At 43.7% G+C, this 22,890-nt stretch overlaps 1 protein-coding gene across 3 annotated transcripts in view; it reads left to right on the top strand.

Annotated features, from left to right (window-relative positions):
- LOC135504822 (V-type proton ATPase 116 kDa subunit a 1-like) overlaps positions 1-22,890 on the top strand; it is a 41,322-nt gene that overhangs the window by 14,679 nt on the left and 3,753 nt on the right. For 2 of the 3 annotated variants that reach the window (XM_064923701.1, XM_064923702.1), the window contains exons 10-21: positions 2,312-2,524; positions 3,306-3,456; positions 3,719-3,858; positions 4,435-4,598; positions 6,187-6,277; positions 6,420-6,538; positions 6,702-6,918; positions 7,344-7,451; positions 8,062-8,259; positions 9,512-9,529; positions 11,018-11,135; positions 11,507-11,678. In XM_064923701.1, coding sequence (XP_064779773.1) covers positions 2,312-2,524; positions 3,306-3,456; positions 3,719-3,858; positions 4,435-4,598; positions 6,187-6,277; positions 6,420-6,538; positions 6,702-6,918; positions 7,344-7,451; positions 8,062-8,259; positions 9,512-9,529; positions 11,018-11,135; positions 11,507-11,678 — 1,709 coding nt within the window. The remainder of the gene's footprint in view (positions 1-2,311; positions 2,525-3,305; positions 3,457-3,718; positions 3,859-4,434; positions 4,599-6,186; positions 6,278-6,419; positions 6,539-6,701; positions 6,919-7,343; positions 7,452-8,061; positions 8,260-9,511; positions 9,530-11,017; positions 11,136-11,506; positions 11,679-22,890) is intronic. The other variant, XM_064923703.1, reaches the window with a different exon arrangement.

Raw genomic sequence — 22,890 nt, 5'->3', positions numbered from 1 at the left:
TCTTAAAAGCATCCAGATTAGTGTTCTGCTCCTTGAAAGCGGTAGCTCTAGCCTTTAGCTCTTGCGGATGTTGCCTGTAATCCAAAGCTTCTGGTTGGGATATGTACATACGGTCACTGTAGGTGCGACGTCGTCGATGCACTTATTGACGAAGCCGAAGAGGTGGTATACTCCTCAATGACATTGGATTTATCCCGGAACATATTCCAGTCTGTACTAGCAAAACAGTCCTGTAGCGTAGCATCCATGTCATCTGACCACTTCCGTATTGAGCGAGTCACTGGTACTTGCTGCTTTAGTTTTTGCTTGTAAGCAGGAAAACTTGGAGGATAGAATTATGGTCAGATTTGCCAAATGGAGGGCGAGGGAGAGCTTTGTACGTGTCTCTGTGTGTGGAGTAAAGGTGGCCTAGAGTTTTTTTTTCTCTGGTTGCACATGTGACATGCTGATAGAAACTAGGCAAAATGGATTTAAGTTTGCCTGCGTTAAAGTCCCCGACCACTAGGAGTGCCGCGCCTGCATGAGCATTTTCTTGTTTTCTTATGGCCTTATACAGCTAGTTGAGTGCGGTCTTAGTGCCAGCATCGGTTTGTGGTGGTAAATAGACGGCAAGAATAATATAGATGAAAACTCACTTGGTAGGTAGTGTAGTAGAGGAAAACCTGATTCAGTTTGCTTTCCAACATCGACCTTTCAGCAGGACAATAACCTAAAACACAAGACCAAATATACACTGGAGTTGCTTACCAAGACGACATTGAATGTTTCTGAGTGGCCTAGTTACAGTTTTGACTCAAATCTCCTTGAAAATCTATAGCAAGACTGTAAAATGGCTGTCGAGCAACAATCAACAACCAACTTGACAGCGCTTGAAGAATTATAAAAGTATAATGTGCAGAAAATTTGCTAACATTCTAAAAACATGTTTTCACTTTGTCGTCGTGGGCTATTTTGTCTAGGTGGGTGAGAAAAATTATCTATCTAATCCATTTTGAATTCCGGATGTAACTCAACAAAATGTGGAATAAGTCAAGGAGTGTGAATACTTTCTGAAGGCACTGTATGATTGTATGATTGGAGTTCCATCCAATCAGGGCCCATGAACTGTCCCAAATGGTTTGTTCCTGCCTGACTATGTTGCAGACGCCTGCATATCAAATAACCTCATCATATGATACAGCAATAACCATTGGTTGATGCGATGCAACGTCTTTCAGGTAGGAACGCCACCCTTCACTGTTGCATGTGAGGGAAGTTACCCAGTTACCCTTGTTCCGTTCTCAGGCTTGCGTTTGCCAATACATCATTCTTGTTACACAGGGCTTTTGTGTTTGTGTGACAGTGTTGCATGCTAATCAACAACATATGGCAATGGCAATCATAAATTGTCCCAGAAAGCACATTTCTATGTGTGTGCTTGTGTTACACAGTCACTTGATACTGTTGGTTTAAGTCGCACAATGTTCTCGATGTTGGGATGTGCACATGTGCAGTATCTCAGTACTAGTCGGTAGAGGTATTTTGCCTCGTATAACAATAATTGTGTTGAACTCTATCCTTATAAAAAAAAAGAATGTGGTTCTGCTTGAAAGGGAAGACTCCCTCTGTCCTCCTCTAACCCTGCCCTCCAGGGATTCACCGTGCGCAAGCTTTTTAAAATAAATTCAATCATAGTGGCCGTGTCCGAAATCTGTTTTTCTTACTACTTACTAAAACTACATACTGTTTAATCAAAGTTAATATAGTAAGCAAAAAATATCAGCATACTCGGCTCACCCTTCCTAAGAATGCGCCGTCTAATGTGCAATTTCATTGATACCCGCTATTTGCTCACTTGGTTACAGTGTGTCCCCTTATCTCATTATCAGCTGACTATCAGCTGTTGTCAAACACATGTGCCTGGAAAGACGATTATTTTCCTCAAAAGTGTGCAGCGAATTCTACTAGATGAAAAGCCGAAGTGAGTATAACATCCTGGCATTTAAAGCATACTCGATTTTGGAAATGTCATATACTATAAAACGTAATATTTTCGCATACCTAAAATGGCTACTATTTAGAACGCAAGTATGGGTATTTGGACACGTCCTATGTCTGAACCATCTGAGGCCTGAAGACTTGCTTTAGCTCCCCTGAGATAATACCTACTACCTAGGCTTAGCTAACACCATCTTGTTGTCTGTGCAGGTCCAAAACCAGATATTTAATCATTAAACTGCACCAACGACCTGAAGACTTGCGTTAGCTCCCCCGAAATAATACCTAGGCTTTAGCTCAACGGGCTAACAAAACCCTCTTTTCCCCCGTGCAGGTGCTGAACCAGACAGAGGACCACAGACAGAGGGTGCTCCAGGCTGCAGCCAAGACCATGAGGGTGTGGTTCATCAAGGTGAGGAAGATGAAGGCCATTTACCACACGCTGAACCTGTGCAACATTGACGTCACCCAGAAGTGCCTGATCGCCGAGGTGTGGTGCCCTGTATCCGACCTGGACTCCATCCAGTTCGCCCTGCGCCGAGGAACGGTGAGTCGGGTCTGCAAATCAGAAGGATTAGAACTCCGAGGCAGGAAGCTCCCTTTAGTTCATTACCTTGCTTCCTGTTGTTGTTTTGATGAGAAAATTTTGGAATTTAATACAAGACGATGATAAAGTATGAAGTACTTTGCATTCTTTATAAACACCGTAGAATTTGAGTTGAATAGAAATACTTGGAATTGGACAGTAATCATAATAAAGGGAGAAATTATATTGCTAGATATCAAATACATATAGATTGTGCAATCTGTTTTGCCAGGCAAACTAAACTAACAACACGCACAATTTTCACCAGTTCACCCAGAGGTCTATGGAACATACTCTTTCTGTGCCCTGTTCTTATCTAAAGCTAAATGAAATGACAGGAATAGGCAAACGTTGATGTAATGTTATCATGTAGCCAAATACAACAGTGATTCTGCCCAGTCTTTGGTCTGCAGAACTGACCTGGGGTCTGTTCCTTCTCCCATTACTCATTGGTCTAAGTGATGTGGCAACCTCATCACTGAGTCATCTGAAAATATGAAAATGGTGTTTGTGTATTGGCTGTATCAGGTTTGTAATGGGCTTGCGAAGGTGAATTGGCATTTGTCAGGTAATTCTGGTATAGGGTGAAGTTTCCCCTAGATGCTGATCTTGGGTCAGATTTGCATTTTCCTTACGAATGATTAAGGTTAGGATTGGGGGAGGGGAAGCTGATCCTAGAGTTGTACCTAGGGCAAACTTCACCCCATAGCGGTGACTCATTGTGGATTGGTGTGTTTTACAGGAGAGGAGTGGCTCCACAGTGCCCTCCATTCTCAACAGGATGACCACCAAGCAGACTCCGCCCACCTTCAACAAGACCAATAAGTTCACCTCTGGATTCCAGAACATCGTGGATGCTTACGGGATCGGAAACTACCGGGAGATTAACCCAGGTGACATACAAGTCTACACTGTGTGCCTCTGTGTTGTTGTTGTTGTGTCTTTCTGTCGTTGTTGTTGTGTCTATGTATGCTGTTGTGTCTTTGTGTGTTGTTTTGTCTGTCTGTTTTGTTGTGTCTACATAACTGTTATGTCTCTGTGTGTTTTGTGTCTTGTGTTGTTGTGTCTGTCTCTGTATCTTGTTGTTGTTTTCCCCCATGCCATTGTGTTGTACTGTCCACTGCAATGTGTCTTATTGTGTGCTCCTTCCTACAGCACCGTACACCATCATCACTTTCCCTTTCCTGTTTGCCGTCATGTTCGGGGACATGGGTCACGGTGTGCTGATGACCTGCGCCGCCCTCTACCTGGTCATCCGAGAGAGCCGCATCCTCTCCCAGAAGACTGACAACGAGGTACGTCCCACCAAGAGCGCTGATGACATTGTGTGCTTCCGATTCATATCTCCTTTCTCCTGAAGTGTGCACTCGTTCACTACTTCTCACAAACCTAAAAGCATTGTATTGGGGAATGAATGGGCCAGGGGGAGTTTCCACCATGTTTCTAATAACACTTAGTTCCTTTAAAGTCAGTGAAGGGATGTGAGCAAGTGCACACTTTGGGAGGAAGGAGATAATTAGGCCAATGTATTGTAGATTTAATTTGGCAAACTACCCTCTCTTGTACAGTAGGCTACATAACTTGGGGCAATTTAAGTAATGTTTTAGTGTTTGGTGTAGTTGAGTGTTGAATGATGGCTGGTACAGGCATTGACGGATGCAGACATTCTTTACCCGGTGAGGCCTGGGTCGTGTTCATTAGGGTACGCAACAGAAAACATTTTCCAAGGTTTTACAAAGGGAAATGAAAATGAGTGTTTCTTATTGGACTGGTCTACGTTTTCCCTCTCTGTCCGTTTTTCCTTTCTGTGCCAATGAACATGACCCCGGCCAGTGCTCCAATGTGTGTTCATACTCTCCCTGCCCTGGCAGATGTTCAACATGGTATTCGCTGGACGCTACATCATCCTGCTGATGGGAATCTTCTCTGTCTACACCGGTATCATCTACAACGATTGCTTTTCCAAATCCCTCAACATGTTTGGCTCCGGTTGGAGTGTCCGGCCCATGTTCAGCCCCAAGGGAGCCAACTGGACGTAAGTTATCCGTCAGTTAACTGTCCAACCTATAAATCCACCAATAACCAACCAATCACTCACGCGACTGCGCGACACCCAATTGGCAGTTCTTGGTAACAAGCTTTGACATTAGCTAACAACAAAATGATACACCCACCATGGGAGATTTCAATAGCATGATTGCTGTTTAACATATTGTTTAAAAAAAAACTCAAACTTTCATTCCAGTTAATGTAGTAGCAGGGTTTTTCCACAAAAGGTGTCCTTTTTGTGTAGTATAACTTGGTGAAAACATTTTAATTCACCTAATTTTAACACTGTCATGACGAGCGTTTGTTCAACTCTTCTGAAGTTGGTAACACTGATGTGCCAACTTCTGTCTGTAGCATCGGAACCGTTTGAGATACAAACTAATATGACCCCACTATGGAAAGGGGAGACATTGCTCCGTTTTGCTCTATGACCCCCACAAGTGTCATGGGACTCGTCTGAAGGTAACCCATACAAACAAATGGAAGTACGGAGGTGGTTTTGTGGCAACAAAAATAAGGTGTTAAATATGTGTCCAAAAAAACTAAAATATTCCCTGAGCTTTCTTATATCGCCTAGATATAGGATAGACACTTCAAAACCTTATTCCTTATGATTTATTTTTTAACTGTCTTTTTTGCCATTTATCAATGTTTAATTCAATGCATTTCTAGGCACTGTAGTATTAAAGGCCAAGTTCAAAATTGTATCATATTTTTTTGTTGTTCTTGTATTTTACCCCAATTATCTCCCCGATTTCGATCTTGTCTCATCGCTGCAACTCCTCAACAGGCTCAGGAGGCGAAGGTTAAGTCATGCGTCCTCCGAAACATGACCCGCCAAACCGCGCTTCTTTACATCCACCTCCACCTGTCTTAATCCGGAAGCCAGCCGCACCAATGTGTCGGAGGAAACACTGTTCAACTGACGATGAGGTCAGCCTGCAGGCACCCGGCCCGCCACAAGGAGTCGCTAGAGTGCAATAAGCCAAGAAAAGCCCTCCCGGCCAAACCCTCTCCTAACCTGGACGATGCTGGGCCAATTGTGCTCCTCCTGTGGGACTCCCGGTCACAGCCGGTTGTGATACGTCTTGGGATCAAACCCAGGTCTGTAGTGACTCCTCTAGCACTGCGAAGCAGTGCTTTAGACCGCTACATCACTTGGAAGACCATCAAATGATGTTTTAATATATATTTTTAATACCTAAAGGGGTCTTAAAATTCCAAATCAAATTGCTAAATGATCCATAGTATGACCATCTTAAAATAATTCCATATGTTAGCTTAGTACCCCTAACGGCTTCAACTTTTAGAGTTTAAAATCTTCAGAGAAGTCACAGTGAGTGTACAGAGGGACATTTAGCAAGTCTTTATTTATTTATATACAAAATCTGATTTATTGAAAGTTCCATCTGGGGTATATTACAGGGCACTTCATTTATTATACCAGGCTTTTTAAAATCTAATATTGGTGCACTTTCCAGCAATGCATACTAGAAACCCCCTTATGTATACTGTCTGTCAATGATAGCAACGCTCTGCAAATTGTTCACTTCAATTGTCTATAATATATCTAGGTTTGAAACTCTCAATGAAAATAAGGTGCTGCAGCTGGACCCAGCCGTGCCGGGTGTCTTCAATGGCCCCTATCCACTGGGTATAGACCCGGTAAGTCTGTCTGCCCAGTCAGTCTGTCTGTCTGAACTGTTATATTGTCTGTCTCTCCGTGTCTGTCTATCTGTCTGCACTTACCGGGAGTCACCTCAACAATGAGAGCTCTTTATCTACGCCTCTTCTTTGTGATCTTCAGATCTGGAACATTGCCACCAACAAGTTGACCTTCCTTAACTCTTTCAAGATGAAGATGTCTGTGATCCTGGGAGTGATCCACATGATGTTTGGCGTCTCTCTCAGCCTATTCAACCACCTGTACGTACCCCTCTGTGTTTAATGCTGTATGTGGTCTCGGTGTCCGTTTTGACCTTTTACCTGTAAACCGGAGCGCCAAAGACAAAAAGGTTAATTCATGAAAACGTAATGGTCAATAATGTTATTCTCTTCTCATATCTTCTGTTCTCTTACTGTGGGCCAGGTACTTCAAGAAGCCCCTGAACATCTTCCTGGGCTTCATCCCTGAGATTGTCTTCATGGCCAGCCTGTTCGGCTACCTCATCATCCTGGTTTTCTACAAGTGGACGGCCTACGACGCTTTCACCTCCAAGGACGCGCCCAGCCTCCTCATTGCCTTCATCAACATGTGTCTCTTCAACTACGGCGACGTCACCAATAAGCCTCTCTACCGGGGACAGGTGTGACCGGGGACCCTTCCCTCCCTCCCTCCCCCTCCATCCCTCGGTCTCTCCTAGCTACTCTGGTCCCTTTGATGCCCAGTGGCATATGGGGCTGCATCTCAATAGTGACTCAAAAAGTGACTTCATTTCCTCGTCTTCTTTCCTTTGTTTGCTCCCATCAGAAAGAACTTAACAGATGAGAAGATAGACCCTTGATGTGTGCCTGTTACGACCCTTTCAGCTTTTCAACTCTTTTACCCCCCCCCCCTCTCTCTCTCTCTCGCTCACACCAGTGCAATCAAAGGAACGGGAAAGGTGGTCACTATTTTAGGCTATTGGGGGTGCAGCCAGGGTCCCGGAGAGCGAGTTAGCCTATGTCGCTGATAAGGCTCTATGTCCCCAAAATGTTGTCTGTTAACGTTCTCTCTGTTTTGAATTTATAGATGGGGATCCAGATTGTTTTGGTGCTGATTGCCCTTGCATGTGTTCCCTGTATGCTGATAGTGAAAACTATGGTGCTTCGGCGCCAGCACCTGTGGAAAAAGCACCTGGTATGTTCATCAGATCTAACCTTTAACCTTTATGACTCTAGTTGATTACCTGTTTTTGAGAACCTGTTGTCGTTTTCTTTCGCTTTTTTCGTGGCCTTTCGTTTCTATGGACTGTATGTTGTATTTCTGTAATGTTGTGCTTGGTTGTGTTTTGCCATACAATGATGCTTAAAGCATGCCTTGGAAAATCTGTGAAGTAAAACAAGTATATTTACTTTGCTATATTTTGATAAAATATTACAAAGAGATTAGAAATAATTTAGCTGCATGTAAAAAATATTTATTTTGTTATTTAATTAACACAGGGCTAGCTTTGCTTGTTTGGCATATTAGTGGCACCTAACAAGTCTCCAATTTGTACAATATTCCCCATCATTTTAAATATTTGACATATGTTTTCCATGTCTTTTTTTCCATATATTTTACATGTATTTTGCATACATGATTAACATTTTTTACATGTATTTTACATATATTTGACATATTTTACATATTTACACATTTTTTATATCAATCAGCTTGTTGGGTGCCCCCCTAAGTGCCAAACGCAAACATAACACCCCAAGGCGTGCTTTAAGCCAGACACAGATCTTGTGGCTTTTGTATCTAGTCACAGAAGAGGGAAGAATGCCCTGCAGAGAATCTAGAGCAATCTTTAGAGCAAACAGGCGTGTCCTCATCAACCGGACTCACCCAACAGGGCACACAGAAATTCGGAGGGGTGCGGGTGGGCAACGGGCCCACGGAGGATGAAGCTGGTATCATGGACCACGACGCGCTCTCACAGCACTCTGAGGACGGAGACGAGGTGAGCCAAGGGGTTAACTGACCACGTACCTTTCTGACATTTTGGCTATGAAGTACCATCATTTCAGACTGAAAGTTAATTTAAAAAAATCTGAGCTGGATATCTATCATCTGGTTTTCTCTCAGTTTAGAATAGAATCGAATATCTTCCCACTTCGGACCTTTCTTCCTTCTGCCATTCTAAAACATGTATTATGACCTTTCTCCCTTTCAAACATTGTATCTCTTTCTCATTAGAAAGCACTTCGTTCCCCTCTCTCATTTGAAATGATCCCGTTCTTTATCACACCGTTTAAGACCTCTCGTTCATAGCTACAGTATAGCTCTTCCTCTGGATCTTTCTCTCAAACCATTTGAAGGAATGAGTCTGTGGACCTTTGTACGGAATTTGTGGTATCTTTGTAGACTACAGAACATACTGCCTCACTCTATTCCTTATGCAGCAGCAATGACTTGCTATAACCTGTCGCAGCTACATAAAACCCATTAATGTACCCTCACTACGTAGCTTCGTTACATCGTCTTCCTCTTAGACGTGTGTTTCAAATAGCATTGCTTTCTGTGTGTTATTGAGTGAAGGGGAGGGGATGTGGGTACAAGTGAGGGCAGGGGGAGTGAATGGAAGAGATAAGAAATGGATTTTCTGTTTCACAGTGGGTTCAGAAGAGTAAACAGTGAGGTGATTTTGCATGAGAACCAGTCTTAGTGAGTCATTGCATCAGGGAATGGAATTTGGAAAATATTGTTTCTGAGTCAGAGGTTCTGGGTTTTTCATGTAGGCCTAATGTTACATTATATATCCTGGTAAGAGGTTTGTTTTTACAGAGAAAGTGTACTTGATAGTCCAATAAGAGTATACTTTGATGATTTCTGATGAAAAGGTTTGTATGTTTACAAAAAAAATGCTGGCTTGTTTTGTAATACAAACTACGACTACTATGAAATGTGATCATGTACTGTGTCCAAGATGACATAATTTCATTGTGGGTGTTGGGAGCATCTTTTAAAGTAATGATTCACTGGAAGGCCAACCAGACATTCTCTGGCACCTATTCTGAAAGTTTAAACATTTAGCAAAATGCTGGATTAACTAAAACTGTTATTATGTTGTCGCAAAGAGCCATAGAACGTTATGTAATGCATGCAACGCATGCTATTCATTTTTTTGTGATCATTTTTGCCATCACGGTAGTCATATAACAAATTGCTTCCTGATCCCTGCCACTAACCTTTGACCTCTGCTTACTTTCAAGCATGCAGAGGAGGAACCGGTAAGAGCCAGGCCGTGCATCCCGGCATGCTGTGCGTCTGCCTGTCCCCAATGACAGTATTCTGCGCGCTGTCTGTTTACCCAACCTGCCTACCTACCCACTCTCTGTCAACCACCCAAGAATGACATGTGTGTGCATCAAATCAAATCAAAGTTTATTTGTCACGTGCGCCTAATACAACAGGTGTAGCACTTACAGTGAAGTGCTTACTTACAGGCTCTAACCAATAGTGCAAAAAAGGTATTAGGTGAACAATAGGTAAGTAAAGAAATAAAAACAACAGTAAAAAGACAGTGAAAAACAGTAGTGAGGCTATAAAAGTAGCAAGGCTACATACAGACACCGGTTAGTCAGGCGGATTGAGGTAGTATGTACATGTAGATATGGTTAAAGTGACAATGCATATATGATGAACAGAGAGTAGCAGTAGCGTAAAGAGGGATTGGCGGGTGGTGGGACAGCGTGTGTGTGTGTGTGTGTGTGTGTGTGTGTGTGTGTGTGTGTGTGTGTGTGTGTGTGTGTGTGTGTGTGTGTGTGTAGCAAAAACCAGTTTTGATTGGATTCCCTTTCATTAACTAACATTTATCCATACCATCTGATTGCTCACTTTTTCTTTTTCTCTGCATCTCCTTTCTCACCAATCCTCAGTCCATCCATCCCAACAATGTGCATTGAGATATCAAAAAGGCATGATTTTATTGTTGCTCTAATGTTTTGCTATTGATATCTGGATGTTGGATGAATATTTTATTGTTGCTCTAATGTTTTGCTATTGATATCTGGATGTTGGACCAATATCCGAGCTATTCAGCTTCTTACATTTGCCATTGCAACATGTACTGTGCAGTAGTGTTGTTTTTCTTAGCGAATCACATTGGAAGCCCTTTTCAAGTAGAACAATGAGAGCCAGCGCTGGCTTTTCCGTGAACTGTGAGCGGATCGAAGGACAAAAGAGAGGGATGGAAAAAGGAAGCCTTGCCCTTGCCAAGCTAAACTGAATGATTTTGATTCTCATGTTTTTCACATCTCATACGCAAGGGAAGAAAGCCACATTACCGGTAGTTGTGGATAGATTAGATAAAGCAACCTCTTGAGGTACAATTCACTCAGTATGGAATTACAGCATACTTACAGTCAACTGTAAAGTGAATTTGAACAGCACCAGCCAGAGTCATGTTCAGCAGGGCACACTGTAACAAAACCTTTTTGCAATGGAAAACAAAAATCTGTGTTTTTATTAGACAAGCTCAGGTGGTACCTCCCTGTTTCTTTCCTTTTTACTCTCTTTCAAATCCTTTTTTTCCTGTTTTGTTCCTACTGACCATGACCATAGCCTAGATCTGTGTAGCTTCCAGTGGAATGACCATTGTTAATAGTAGACATCTAGTTTCCATCAGAATGGCAGTAGGTCTTAGTGTACATGCTGTTCAAATGGAAGGAGCATTGATCTTAGAACACATCCCTGATGAGCACCTCCTCTCTCTGCAGTTTGACTTTGGAGATGTGGCGGTCCATCAGGCCATCCACACCATAGAATACTGCCTGGGCTGCATCTCCAACACTGCCTCCTACCTGCGACTCTGGGCCCTCAGTCTGGCCCATGCACGTGAGTATTACCCACACACTGCACACACACTCTACACACAGCTGAATATACTGTGCACGTGCATGTAACTACGTACTCTGTGCACCTAGAAATACATGCGCGCGCACACACACAACGAGTAGGCACGCACTCATAACACAAGCATAGTGCACATGCAATACGGTTATTTTCTATCTCTCACTTACTCAATCATGCACATACTACATGGCAAGAGGGTTGACACTAATTGGTGGATAACGACCTACTGGTGGAATGAACGCCTTACAACACTCACTTCTCACCTCCCTATCTCCCGTCTGTCTCTTTCTACCTCTCTTTCCCCTTTCTATCTTTCTTTTTTTCTTTCCTTCTTTCTGTCTCTCTATCCACAGAGCTGTCGGAGGTGCTTTGGACGATGGTGATGCACCTGGGCCTATCCTCCAGGAGCGGAGGCGGCTTCTTCGGCCTGTCAATCATCTTCGCGGCCTTCGCCATGCTCACCGTGTGCATCCTGCTCATCATGGAAGGCCTGTCCGCCTTCCTGCACGCGCTCCGTCTCCACTGGTGAGTCTCAAACACGCACGTACACACTACACATACAGTGCCTTCAGAAAGTATTCTTACCCTTTCACTTATTACACATTTTTGATTGTGGGTGCGTCTCTAAGAACTTTCCACACCTGCCCATTATTCTTTTCATAATTCTTCAAGCTCTGTCATATTGGTTGTTGATCATTGCTAGACAACAATTTTTTCAGGTTTTGACACAGATTTTCAAGTAGATTTAAATCAAAACTGTAACTCAGCCACTCAGGAACGTTCACTGTCTTCGTAAGCAACTCCAGTGTAGATTTGGCCTTGTGTTTTAGGTTATTGTCCTTCCGAAAGGTTAATTGATTTCCCAGTGTCTGGTGGAAAGCAGACTGAACCAAGTTTTCCTCTAGGATTTTGCCTGTGCTTCACTCCATTCCATTTATTTTTTATCCTGAAACACTCACCAGTCCTAAACGATTACAAGCATACTGATAACATGATGCAGCCACCACTATGCTTGAAAATATGGAGATTGGTACTCAGTAATGTATCCTATTGGATTTTCCCCAAACATAACACTTTGTATTCCGGACAAAAAGTTAATTGCTTTGCCACATTTTTTTGCAGTATTACTTTAGTGCCTTGTTGCAAACAGGATGCATATTTAGGAATATTTTATTCTATAAAAGCTTCCTTCTTTTGACTCAGTCATTTTGGTTAGAATTGTGGAGTAACTACAATGTTGTTGATCCATCCTCAGTTTCCTCCTATCACAGCCATTCAACTCTGTAACTGTTTTAAAGTCAACTTTGACCTCATGGAGAAATCCCTGAGCGGTTTCTTTCCTCTCCAGCAACTGAGTTGCTGTGTCTTTGTAGTGACTAGGTGTATTGATACACCATCCAAAGTGTAATTAATAACCTCACCATGCTCAAAAGAATATTCAATGTCTGTCGTTTTTTTACCCATCTACTAATAGGTGCCCTTCTTTTGCAAAAACCTCCCTGGTCTTTGTGGTCGAATCTGTGTTTGAAATTCACTGCTCGACTGAGGGACTTTACAGATACTTATTTGTGTGGTGTGCAGAGATGAGGTAGCCATTCAAAAATCATGTTTAACACTATTATTGCCCACAGAGTGAAACCATGCAACTTATTTTGTGACGTGTTAAGTAAATGTGTTAATACTTTCTGAAGACACTCTACGTCTGCATACACACACATTACACACGCTCACAGACACCCCCCCACACACACATTACACACACACACACACACACATTACACACGCTCACAGACACCCCCCCACACACACACATTACACACACACACACACACATTACACACGCTCACAGACACCCCCCCCACACACACACACACACACATTGCACACACACACACACACACATACACATTACACACGCTCACAGACACCCCCCCACACACACACACATTACACACACACACATTACACACACACATTACGCACACACACACATTACACACACACACATTACACACGCTCACAGACACCCAGACACACACACACATTACACACGCTCAGACACCCACATACACACACGCTCAGACACCCACACACACACACACACACTCACAGACACCCACACACACATTACACACGCTCACAGACACCCACACACACACACACACACACATTACACACGCTCACAGACACGCTCACAGACACCCACACACACACATTACACACGCTCACAGACACCCACACACACACACACACATTACACACGCTCACAGACACCCACACACACACACACATTACACACGCTCACAGACACCCACACACACACACACATTACACACACACACACACACCCACACACACACACACATTACACACACACACATTACACACGCTCACAGACACCCACACACACACACATTACACACACAGACACCCACACACACACACATACACACACACACACACACTACACACGCTCACAGACACGCTCACAGACACCCACACACACACATTACACACGCTCACAGACACGCTCACAGACACCCACACACACACATTACACACGCTCACAGACACCCACACACACACACATTACACACACACACAGACACCCACACACACACACACATTACACACACACACATTCACACGCTCACAGACACCCCCACACACACATTACACACGCTCACAGACACCCACACACACACACATAACACGCTCACACACACACCCATTACACACGCTCACAGACACCCACACACACACACACACACACACACACACATTACACACGCTCACAGACACCCACACACACACATTACACACACACACATTACACATGCTCACAGACACACACACACACACATTACACACACACACACATTACACACAATCACAGACACACACACACACACATTACACACGCTCACAGACACCCACACACACACACATTACACACGCTCACAGACACCCACACACACACATTACACACGCTCACAGACACCCACACACACACACATTACACACGCTCACAGACACCCACACACACACACACATTACACACACACATGTACACACACACTTACAGTCCACACACACACACACACACACAAACACACACACACACACACACACACACACACAATGACAGACTCTGTATACCGTATCCATGGCCCTGCGCAACCTCCAAATTGATGCTGTTCAAATCCCTTGGGATCTGCTCATCTGTTTTTGTGTAAACTCACAGGAGAGCACACATGGTCTGGAGGTGGAGTGGAGTGTGGAATGTGATGGGTAAAGACTCACGGAGTGAATCCAGTGCCTTAGCAGAGGGGAGTGTGCCACTGACTGATGATCCAGTTCACAGCCCCCACAGTCTATCTTGGCTGCATCCCAAATGGTACCCTATTCCCTACATAATCCACTACTTTTGACCAAGGCCCATGTGTCGGGAATAGGGTACCATTTGGGATGCAGACTAACTGTCCAGTCTTCATGCGATACTCCATTTTTCACTTTCTCCAAAGTGTCCTTTTCCCCCTGAGTTTTCCAGTGCTAGAGGTCATGTGGAAAAATAGCTCTGCGCAGTGTAACCAAATATACATATACTGTAGGTAGACAGGCGAGAGGCGATATTTTTAAGAATTGGAAAACTAAATAAACAAAAAACTCACTATCATTCTTCTTTACTTTGTTAGTGGTCTATCTTTCTTAGGTAAAGGTTTTTGGCATGTTACAGAGTTGGGTTTATTTTCTTAAAACCTTCCTCGTCTGGCACTGGCTATTAAGCACTAATGACCATCTTACCTCATGGTTGTGAAATGAGGTATAGGAGAGTGTGTTTTTGTTGGATGCCAGTATACGCCTAATGCCTTACGCCTGCTTGCCTGCCTTTGTACTGTAGTCTGTCAGTGTTGGAATGGTGCAGTGCCATACCGCTCTCTCTCCCAAACATCAGTCAGTCTATCACCTCCTCAAAATGGCCTCCAGGGAAATGCTATCTAGACCACCTCACATAAATAATGGGTGGATTCAAAATGGCAACCTATTCCCTACATAGTGCTCTGCAGTACTTATGACCAGGGCCCATAGGTCTCTGGTCAAAAATTGTGCACTATATAAGGAATATGATGCCATTTGGGACATAGCCCAGAAAGAGTGACTATACCAGAGCCTGACCATGTTCTTTTATCTCTGAAGTTTCTCACATTGGCTTTCGGTAACTTGACTGAACATAAAAATAAATTAAAAAATTAAAAACTTGACTAAACATGTAAACATTGAAGTGAACTTCTAAATTGTTCAGCAGAGGAGGATAGAAAAATGAGTTTTTGGGTGCACAGAGACCAGAGTCACTATGTAAAGATGGTCAGTGTACATCACATTGGTCTGGGTTTACCGATGATTCTGACAATAACGTCCATAGCCTATATCATTCGAAGCATGCACCATTGATGTGTCTGGTCCTGGTGCCATATGAAAAATACCACAAACCTCCAAGATGATCTTATTTGAGAATAAATGTAATCTCTCATAATGAATGTCATTTGTTGGGTTCCAGTTCCAGTGTAGATGAGGAGGGGAATGTTAAGACGTGAAGGGTCTCATCTGGCCGTCTGCCTCTGGATGCTGTGCTTATTTCGGCCATATTTGGTCACCCACCGCTCTGATACGACGTTCCATTCCAGGACGTTGCCTCCTAGGCGGCAGGTAACCTAAGTGGTTCGAGAGGCGAGACAGCCACCGGAAGGTGAGAGCTGGCAACAGGAAGGTTGCTGTTATCAGATCCTAGACGCCATTGCCTGCCCTTGAGCAAAACACTTAACTCCCCACAACAACAGCTCCCTGGGCACCCAGTGTGTCAGCCCCCCGCAACATGTACAGTGCTTTTAGAAAGTATTCACACCCCTTGATTTTTTTCCACATTTTGTTGTGTTACAATGTGGGATGAAAATGAATTTAATTGTAACATCTTTGTCAACGATCGCCACAAAATACTCTGCAATGTCAAAGAGGAAGACTAATTCTCTATATTTTTGTTAATTCGTAGAATATAAAACACTATCTTGATAAGATAGGTATTCAAACCCCTGAGTCAAAACATGTTAGAATTATCTTTGGCAGAGATTACAGCTGTGAGTCTTTCTGGGTCTCTAAGAGTCTCTACGAGCTTTGCACACCTGGATTGTGCAATATTTATCCATTATTCTTCAAAACATTTGTCAAGCTCTGTCAAGTTTGTTGTTGATCATTGCCATTTGCAATAGATTTTCAAGACAATTGAAGTCAAAACTGTAACTAGGCTACTCAGGAACATTCAATGTCGTCTTGGTAAGCAACTCCAGTGTATATTTGGCCTTGAGTTTTAGGGATAATCAATGTCTGCTCTTGTAGAAAAATCTCCCTGGCCTTTGTGGTGGTATCTGTGCTTAAAATTCACTGCTCGACTTAAGGACCTTACAGATAATTGTATGTGTGGGCTACAGAGGGGGTGTAGTCATTTAAAAATAATATTAACACTATTATTGCAAACTGAGTTAAGTCCATGCAACTTATTATGTGAATTTTTACTCCTCAACTTATTTAGGCTTGCCATAACAAAATAATAACTCAATACATTTCAGCTTTTCATTTTTAATTTGTAAACATTTCTAAAAACATAATTCCACTTTGACATTATGGGGTATTGTGTGTAAGTGACACAGAATCTCAATTTAATATGTTTTAAATTCAGTCTGTAACACAACAAATGTGGAAAAAGTCAAGGGGTATGAATACTTTCTGAAGGCACTGAATGTGTACTGCATGTACAGTATGTGTATGTACAGTGCATTCAGACCCCTTCACTTTTCCAGATTTTGTTACATTACAGCCTTATTCTAAAATTGATTAAATCATTTTTTCCCCTCATTAATCTACACACAATACCCAACAATGACAAAGCATTAACCGTTTTTCACATTCACATAAGTATTCAGACACTTTACTCAGTACTTTGTTGACGCACCTTTGGCTGCGACTACAGCGAAGATACAGAGAAGATACGTCTAGTAAGATGAGGGGCAAGGGTGTGTGTCTATTTGTCAATAACAGCTGATGCGCGATGTCTAATATTAAAGAAGTCTAGAGGTATTGCTCGCCTGAGGTAGAGTACCTTATGATAAGCTGTAGACCACACTATCTATCAAGAGAGTTCTCATCTATATTATTCGTAGCCGTCTTTTTACCACCACAAACCGATGCTGACACTAAGACCGCACTCAACGAGCTGTATAAGGCCATAAGCAAACAAGAAAATGCCCACCCAGAAGTGGCGGTCCTAGTGACCGGGTACTTCAATGCAGGAATACTTAAAACCGTTTTACCTGATTACTACCAGCATGTCACATGTGCAAACAGAGGAAAAAAACTCTACACCACCTTACCTCCACACAAAGAGACGCTTACAAAGCTCTCCCTCGCCCTCCATATGACAAATCTGACCATAATTCTATCCTCCAAGTTTTCCTGCTTCCAAGCAAAAACTAAAGCAGGAAGTACCAGTGACTCGCTCAATACGGAAGTGGTCAGATGACATGGATGCTACGCTACAGGACTGTTTTGCTAGCACAGACTGGAATATATTCCGGGATTCATCCAAGTATACCACCTCATCGGCTTCGTCAATAAGTGCATCGACGACGTCGTCCCACAGTGACCGAAACAAACATATCCCAACCAAAAGCTATGGATTACAGGCAACACCCGCATCGAGCTAAAGGCTAGAGCTGCCGCTTTCAAGGAGCGGGACACTAATCCGGACGTTTATAAGACCTCAGACGGACCATCAAACAGGCAAAGCTTCAATACAGGATTAAGATGTAATCCTACTACACCGGCCCTGACACTCCTCGGATGTGGCAGGGCTTGAAAACTATTTCGGACTACAAAGAGAAACCGGGACGTGAGCTGCCCAGTGACACGAGCCTACCAGACGAGCTAAATGCCTTTTATGCTCGCTTCGAGGCAAGCAACACTGAAGCATGTATGAGAGCACCATCTGTTGCGGACGACTGTGTGATGGTAGCCGATGTGAGCAAGACCTTTAAACAGGTCAACATTCACAAAGCCGCGGGGCCAGATGGATTACCAGGACATGTAGTCCGAGCATGCGTGAACCAACTGGCAAGTGTCTTCACTGATATTTTTAACCTCTCCCTGACCTAGTCTGTAATACCAACATGTTTCAAGCAGAACACCATAGTCCCTGTCCCCAAGAAAAACAAAGGTAACCTGCCTAAATGACTATCGCCCCGTAGCACTCACGTCGGTAGCCATGAAGTGCTTTGAAAGGCTGGTCATGGCTCACATCAACAGCATCATCTCGGATACCCTAGACCCACTCCCATTCACATACCGCCCCAACAGATCCACAGATGATGCAATTTCAATCGCACTCCACGTTGCCCTTTCCCACCTGGACAGAAGGAACACCTATGTGAGAATGCTGTTCATTGACTACAGCTCAGCGTTCAACACCATAGTGCCCACAAAGCTCATCACTAAGCTAAGGACCCCGGGACTAAAAACCTCCCTCTGCAACTGGATCCTGGACTTCCTGACGTGCTTATCCCCACCCTAAGAGGTGTGTGCTCAGTCCCCTCCTGTACTCCCTGTTCACCCACGACTGCTTGGCCAAACACGACTCCAACACCATCATTAAGTTTGCTGACGACACAACAGTGGTTGGCCTGATCACCGATAACGATGAGACAGCCTATAGGGATGAGGTCAGAGACCTGGCAGTGTGGTGCCAGGACAACAACCTCTCCCTTAACGTGAGCAAGACAAAGGCGCTGATTGTGGACTACAGGAAAAGGCGGGACGAACAGGCCCCCATTCACATCGACGGAGCTGTAGTGGAGCAGGTCGAGAGTTCTTTGGTGTCCACATCACTAACGAACTATCATTGTCCAAACACAGCAACACAGTCCTGAAGAGGGCACAACAACACATTTGCCCCCTCAGGAGACAGAAAATATTTGGGATGGGTCCCCAGATCCTCAAGAAGTTCTACAGCTGCACCATTGAGAGCATCTTGAATGGCAACTGCTCGGCATCTGACCGCAAGGCGCTACAGGGGATAGTGCGTGCGGCCCAGTACATTACTGGGGCCAAGCTTCCTGCCATCCAGGACCTATATACTAGGCGGAGTCAGAGGAAAGCCCCAAAAATGGTCAAAGACTCCAGTCACCCAAGTCATAGACTGTTCTCTCTGCTACCGCACGGCAAGCGGTACCGGAGCACCAAGTCTAGGACCGAAAGGCTCCTTAATAGCTTCTACCCCCAAGCCATAAGACTCATGAACAATTAATAAAATGGCCACCCGGACTATTTATATTGCTCCCCCACCCATTTATGTTTACATTGCTGCTACTCACTGTTTTATTATCTACGCATAGTCACTTCACCCCTTCCTACATGTACAAATTACCTCAACTAACCTGTACCCCTGCACACTGACTCGATACTGGTATCCCCTGTGTATAGCCCAGTTATTGTTATTTTATTGTGCTACTATTTTATTCTTTTTTACTTTAGTTTATTTGGTAAATATTTTCTTAACTCTTCCTTGAACTGCACTGTTGTTAAAGGGTTTGTAAGTAAGCATTTCACAGTAACCTGTTGTATTCAGCACATGTTACAAATAAAGTTTGATTTAATTAGATTTTTCTTTGTCACCAACCTGACCAAATCAAATCAAATTTTATTTGTCACATACACATGGTTAGCAGATGTTAATGCAAGTGTAGCGAAATGCTTGTGCTTCTAGTTCCGACAATGCAGTAATAACCAACAGGTAATCTAACTAACAATTCCAAAACTACTGTCTTATACACAAGTGTAAGGGGATAAAGAATATGTACATAAAGATATATGAATGAGTGATGGTACAGAGCAGCATAGGCAAGATACAGTAGATGGTATCGAGTACAGTATAAACATATGAGATGAGTATGTAAACAAAGTGGCATAGTTAAAGTGGCTAGTGATACATGTATTACATAAAGATGCAGTAGATGATATAGAGTACAGTATATACGTATACATATGAGATGAATAATGTAGGGTATGTAAACATTATATTAGGTAGCATTGTTTAAAGTGGCTAGTGATATATTTTACATAATTTCCCATTAAAACCTGTTAGAGAGCGTGCTACTTTTTTCAAAATTCTGTTAAAAATCGTGCAACATTTCAACGTCCTGCTACTCATGCCAGGAATACTCTGACGTTTCTAGAACTGGTTCAGTGGTGTCTGTGACTATAACAGAACGAGTTCCGTTGTCAAAATCGCAAGAAAACCTCATCACAAAATCTACAAAGAAAAATCCATCCGCCAGTGTTTGTATTGTCTAAGGCTTGTCATAAATGATGAAACTGTGTTTGCAATTCCTAAATATTCCACACGATGTCGCCAGTGTTGTGATTACCAGGGTACTTTATCCTTGGTTAGATTGGTCAATAACACATCCGGTCTTCAGGTGCGCCACAGAAAAAAATGTCCGTGAGGAACTGGAATTATTTTTGTAAACTTCTAGCTATTGAATAAAGATCTCTCCGTGATCAATTTGATCGTTTATTAACGTTTACTTATACCTAAACTTGGATTACAGAAGTAGGTTGAAGTGTTTTGTCAAAGTTTATAGGCAACTTTATGAATATTTAAAAATTGCGTTGCGTTGGGAAATGTGCCTTTTTACATGGATTTCAGTTCATAAATGGATATATTGGGTATATATGGACCGATTGAATCGAAAAAAAGACCCAATTGTGATGTTTATGGGACATATAGGAGTGCCAACAAAGAATCTCGTCAAAGGTAATGAATGTTTTATATTTTATTTCTGCGTTTTGGGTAGCGCCGGCTCCGCTAATTTCTTTGTTTACATCCCTTTTGTGTGTTTCTGGGGGCTGCATGCTATCGCCGAAAAGCATTTTACAAATCTGACATGTTGGCTATATTCACAACGAGTGAGGCTTGAATTGAGTACCCTGCATGTGAATTTTAATGAAAGTTTGAGTTTTAACGAGTACAATTAGTTGGCGCTCTGGAATTTCCGCTGATTTGGTTCCTGTACAGGAACCAACTCCTGAAGTTGTTTTAATTCCCATTATTAAAGTGGCTGGAGTTGAGTCAGTGTGTTGGCAGCAGCCACTCAATGTTAGTGGTTGCTGTTTAACAGTCTGATGGCCTTGAGATAGAAGCTGTTTTTCAGTCTCTCAGTCCCAGCTTTGATGCACCTGTACTGACCTCGCCTTCTGGATGATAGCGGGGTGAACAGGCAGTGGCTCGGGTGGTTGTTGTCCTTGATGATCTTTATGGCCTTCCGGTAACATCGGGTAGTGTATGTGTCCTGGAGGGCAGGTAGTTTGCCCCCGGTGATGCAGACCTCACTACCCTCTGGAGAGCCTTACGGTTGTGGGCGGAGCAGTTGCCGTACCAGGCGGTGATACAGCCCGCCAGGATGCTCTCGATTGTGCATCTGTAGAGGTTTGTGAGTGCTTTTGGTGACAAGCCGAATTTCTTCAGCCTCCTGAGGTTGAAGAGGCGCTGCTGCGCCTTCTTCACGATGCTGTCTGTGTGGGTGGACCAATTCAGTTTGTCTGTGATTTGTATGCCGAGGAACTTAAAACTTACTACCCTCTCCACTACTGTTCCATCGATGTGGATAGGGGGGTGTTCCCTCTGCTGTTTCCTGAAGTCCACAATAATCTCCTTAGTTTTGTTGACGTTGAGTGTGAGGTTATTTTCCTGACACCACACTCCGAGGGCCCTCACCTCCTCCCTGTAGGCCGTCTCGTTGTTGTTGGTAATCAAGCCTACCACTGTTGTGTCATCCGCAAACTTGATGATTGAGTTGGATGCGTGCGTGGCCACGCAGTCGTGGGTGAACAGGGAGTACAGGAGAGGGTTCAGAACGCACCCCTGTGGGGCCCCAGTGTTGAGGATCAGCGGGGTGGAGATGTTGTTGCCTACCCTCACCACCTGGGGGCGGCCCGTCAGGAAGTCCAGTACCCAGTTGCACAGGGCGGGGTCGAGACCCAGGATCTCGAGCTTGATGACGAGCTTGGAGGGTACTATGGTGTTAAATGCCGAGCTGTAGTCGATGAACAGCATTCTCACATAGGTATTCCTCTTGTCCAGATGGGTTAGGGCAGTGTGCAGTGTGGTTGAGATTGCATCGTCTGTGGACCTATTTGGGCGGTAAGCAAATTGGAGTGGGTCTAGGGTGTCAGGTATGGTGGAGGTGATATGGTCCTTGAATAGTCTCTCAAAGCACTTCATGATGACGGAAGTGAGTGCTATGGGGCGGTAGTCGTTTAGCTCAGTTACCTTAGCTTTCTTGGGAACAGGAACAATGGTGGCCCTCTTGAAGCATGTGGGAACAGCAGACTGGTATAGGGATTGATTGAATATGTCCGTAAACACACCAGCAAGCTGGTCTGCGCATGCTCTGAGGGCGCGGCTGGGGATGCCGTCTGGGACAGCAGCCTTGAGAGGGTTAACACGTTTAAATGTTTTACTCACCTCGGCTGCAGTGAAGGAGAGTCTGCATGTTTTTGTTGCAGGCCATGTCAGTGGCACTGTATTGTCCTCAAAGCGGGCAAAAAAGTTATTTAGTCTGCCTGGGAGCAAGACATCCTGGTCCGTGACTGCGCTGGTTTTCTTTTTGTAGTCCGTGATTGACTGTAGACC

Source organism: Oncorhynchus masou, chromosome 18, assembly GCF_036934945.1.
Source record: "Oncorhynchus masou masou isolate Uvic2021 chromosome 18, UVic_Omas_1.1, whole genome shotgun sequence".
Taxonomy (NCBI): domain Eukaryota; kingdom Metazoa; phylum Chordata; class Actinopteri; order Salmoniformes; family Salmonidae; genus Oncorhynchus; species Oncorhynchus masou.
The sequence above is the reverse complement of the archived record's forward strand: the minus strand, read 5'-3'. Positions and strand labels throughout refer to the sequence as shown.